General features: G+C 43.2%; 1 protein-coding gene across 1 annotated transcript; it reads right to left on the reverse strand.

Annotated features, from left to right (window-relative positions):
* Window positions 1-1,135: 1,135 nt before the first annotated feature.
* Window positions 1,136-2,215, reverse strand: LOC129971325 (uncharacterized). The gene has a single exon (XM_056084959.1). The coding sequence runs from the start codon at window positions 2,213-2,215 to the stop codon at window positions 1,136-1,138; it is 1,080 nt and encodes a 359-aa protein (XP_055940934.1).
* Window positions 2,216-3,481: the final 1,266 nt, after the last annotated feature.

The following is a 3,481-nucleotide window of genomic DNA, read 5'->3' on the forward strand; positions in this document are numbered from 1 at the left end:
TGCACCGTATTTCCTGTATTTAAAACAGGAATGGAGGTTTCACTATATATTCCATTAGCGGCCTTTACTTTTTTCCACATATGTTTACTGGAAGTGTAGGATGTAATGGAGGATACGAATTTTATCCAAGAATCTCTCTGACTTTGACGACGAATGCGACGAGCAAGAGCTTTGGCACGCTTAAATGCAATCAGATTTTCTGTTGTCGGATACCTTCGAAAAATACTCCAACGTTTTTTTTGGTTTTTATGACTGTCGCGACAAGCTTCATTCCACCACGGTCTACGAAATTTTCTTAGACGTGGGGAAGTCTTCGGAATAGTAGCATTCGCGGAGCTTATTATGCAGTTAATGACATTTTGTACTGCTTCCGTGATGTCGTAAGTACTGATCATGTTCTCGGTGATATCTGCCAATTGCTTGAAATTATCCCAGTCTGCCCGCTGGAATAGAAACCGCGGAGGACAGGGAGTTGCACCGCCGCTATCAGCATGGGAGACAATAATAGGAAAATGATCACTATTATGTAGATCTTTGCTGACTGTAAAGGTCAACGATGGCAAGAGTTCAGGAGAACACATGGCTAGATCAAGGCTGTGAAAGCTACGTGTGGGTTCATGAAAGTACGTCTTCTCATCATTATTGAGCAGACAGATACAGTTATTTGTTATAAACTGTTCAATCTGCCGCCCTCGAGAGTTTGTACTATCTGAACCCCACAATGTGCTATGTCCATTGAAATCGCCACATAAAATAAAAGGCATAGGAAGCTGGTCTACTAACTGGTCAAGATCTTGCTGACGTATGATATCGTGAGGCGGTAGATAAATACAACAGACTGTGACCAAAATTCGTGTCTGAACTTGAACAGCCACAGCCTGTAGAGAAGTTTGTAAAGTGAGAGGTGTGCTCGGATATATATTAGAGGTGAAGATACACACCCCTCCCGAACTATGAGATTCAGTGTCTGCATCGTTCCGAGCACAATTATAACCGCGTAATTTAATTGGAATATTGGACTTCAAGAAGGTCTCTTGAAGACCAAAACAAACAGGATGAAACGTGTTCATAATGGTCTTAATGTCAAAAAGTTTGGACCGAAGGCCGCGACAATTCCAGGAAATGAAGGTACCCATTAAGAATTTGAGATTGCAGGCAAGTTAATAGGCGCATGTGGTAGAGTTGCGGAAACCTCACAACTCATGTGCAAATCCTCATCCTCATCTGATGGATGGAGAGAAAGGCGATCTGGACTTTTGGGCATGCCACCAAATATGGACGACAAGTCCTTGTGGACTATACCCTGCGTCGCAAGTCCTAAAGCGACGGAATTTTTAGAAGCCGACTTTTTCAATTTTAAAGGCAGTTCTTGTTTCGAAATACCGCGTTTTGCTAACTTTAACGTCAGCGAGTTTTGCAATTTTTTCTCCGATTTCTTTTGTGGATTCTTGGGTCTGTCAAGTGTACTATTCCTAGAATGTTCAGAATCAGAATTCCTAATATTTTCAGGTGGTTTTGAATCAGTGTGAAATTTTACACAATTATTACACGAACAGTTTGCGCAAAAGGTGTTCTGAGCAACAGAAGCGTAACTTTTACCAGGAGTAGGAGTTTGTGCTTGAACTCTACGCCTGGCTTCGGGATATGAAAGATCTTCTTTGATTTTTATTGTTATTACTTGTTTTTCAAGCTGCCAGCTGGGGCATGATCGAGAAAAGGAAGGGTGATCGCCTTTACAGTTCACACACTTTTCCTGTGTGGAACATTCCTGGCTATCATGCCCTTTTTCTGCACAGCGGGCACATGTTAAAGACCCGCGGCAATTAACTTTAGAATGGCCAAATCGCTGGCACTGAAAGCATCTAAGTGGGTTCGGAATGTACGGCCTTACTGGGCGTCGTATATAACCTGCGTAAACAAATTCTGGTAGTTTGGGTGTCTGAAACGTTAAGATGTGATGTTTTGTTTCAAGGAGTTGTCCATTACGCCGTATAGTGATGCGGCGGACATCTATAACTCCTTGCGGTTTCATTTCTGATTTTATTATATCTATGGGGACATTTAAGAGTTCCCCGCAGGTAATGACACCTTTAGAGGTATTCAACGACTGGTGAGGACTTACAGTTATTGGTATATTTCCCAGTGCTTTTAATTTTTGAATCTGCTGGGCTTGCTTACGAGAATTCACCTCAACAAGCAAGTCACCAGAGCGCATTTTACGAATGGATTTAACATCGCCAACTGTTGCCGTTATAGCCTTTTGCACAAGGAAGGGAGAGACAGTTTGAAAAGTTTCGTTATTTGCAGAAACTCGCTTTACAATGTAAAATGGATCGAAATGATAAGATATGTTGGAAGATATTGGAATGTTTCTATGCCCACTGAAGGGACCACGTTTGGAGGAGCCCATACGATATAGTAAGTGATTCGGGTCCGACGGCACCGCCCACCACGGAGCCCAACATGGGAAGGCAATTACCGGCTCTGGTCATTCCCAGCCTCAGCATCCACCCTAGTGCTAATCGGTACCTATACGCTGGGAGTTACCCCCGGGGACAGTAACCACCCTTAACGACAAGCCCAAGGAGTAACCCCTTCGCTTGATCCCTGGCAGACTAGCCACTCAGGTGACTAGGTACCAACCGATTGATACACCGGGGACCACAGTGTACCACCCGTCTTTCTAATGGGTCGCCACGCACGGCAAACACGTGGGGTTTTGGCTGTCCATGAGAAGCTAGAAGCAAACAGAGCGGCGACAGCTTCTCATGGAGAGCTCCCTCGCTTGCCGTCGAGGGAAGGAAAAAACAGCGGAAAGCAGAAGGCGTAGGGGAGTTTGAACATGAAGGGAGTAAAGATCCCTGGGTACCTCGGGATTGGGACACCCGTACTCACCTACAGTAGGTGAGCCCCTGAGGGGTTGAACTTTCTGAGAAGAGATTACACAAAATTGCAAAGAGATTTAAGACCGAAGGACTGTTCGAAGCCTATGTAGCAGTGTCTAAGGAGTGTTTAGAAGAAAATATCATAGAAGAAGTGACTAAAGAGGAGATTAATCTCCCTGCACATTATTTACCACACCGTCCCGTTTTGAAGGAGAATAGTACAACTAAAATCAGACCTGCATTCGGTGCTTCTGACAAACAGAAAGGTGCCCCTAGTCTCAATAACTGTTTAGAAACTGGAGTTAATTTGATTGAATTGATACTAAAAATCTTATATCGTTTTCAGTTGGAAAAAATTGGAGTTATTGCTGATATTCGAGGTGCAACTTGTTCTGTTGCATTCTTTCCAAAATTGCTGCTACAAAAAACTTGGGAGCGAAAATTGAATTGGAAGGAAGAAATGGACTGATACTAGAGAAGAGTTTCTGAAGTAGATGAGAAACATATTTCATCTCAAAAAGATGCAAATTCCTCGATACTTAAAAACTGGTATGCGGATGAGAAATGTTCCTTGCATTTTTTTCAGTGATGCGAGC

This window comes from Argiope bruennichi, chromosome 6, assembly GCF_947563725.1.
Source record: "Argiope bruennichi chromosome 6, qqArgBrue1.1, whole genome shotgun sequence".
NCBI lineage: Eukaryota > Metazoa > Arthropoda > Arachnida > Araneae > Araneidae > Argiope > Argiope bruennichi.

Bases quoted from the DNA above. Each gene is read 5' to 3' on its own strand.
- LOC129971325 (XM_056084959.1), bottom strand. From the start codon at position 2,215: ATGCGCTCTGGTGACTTGCTTGTTGAGGTGAATTCTCGTAAGCAAGCC.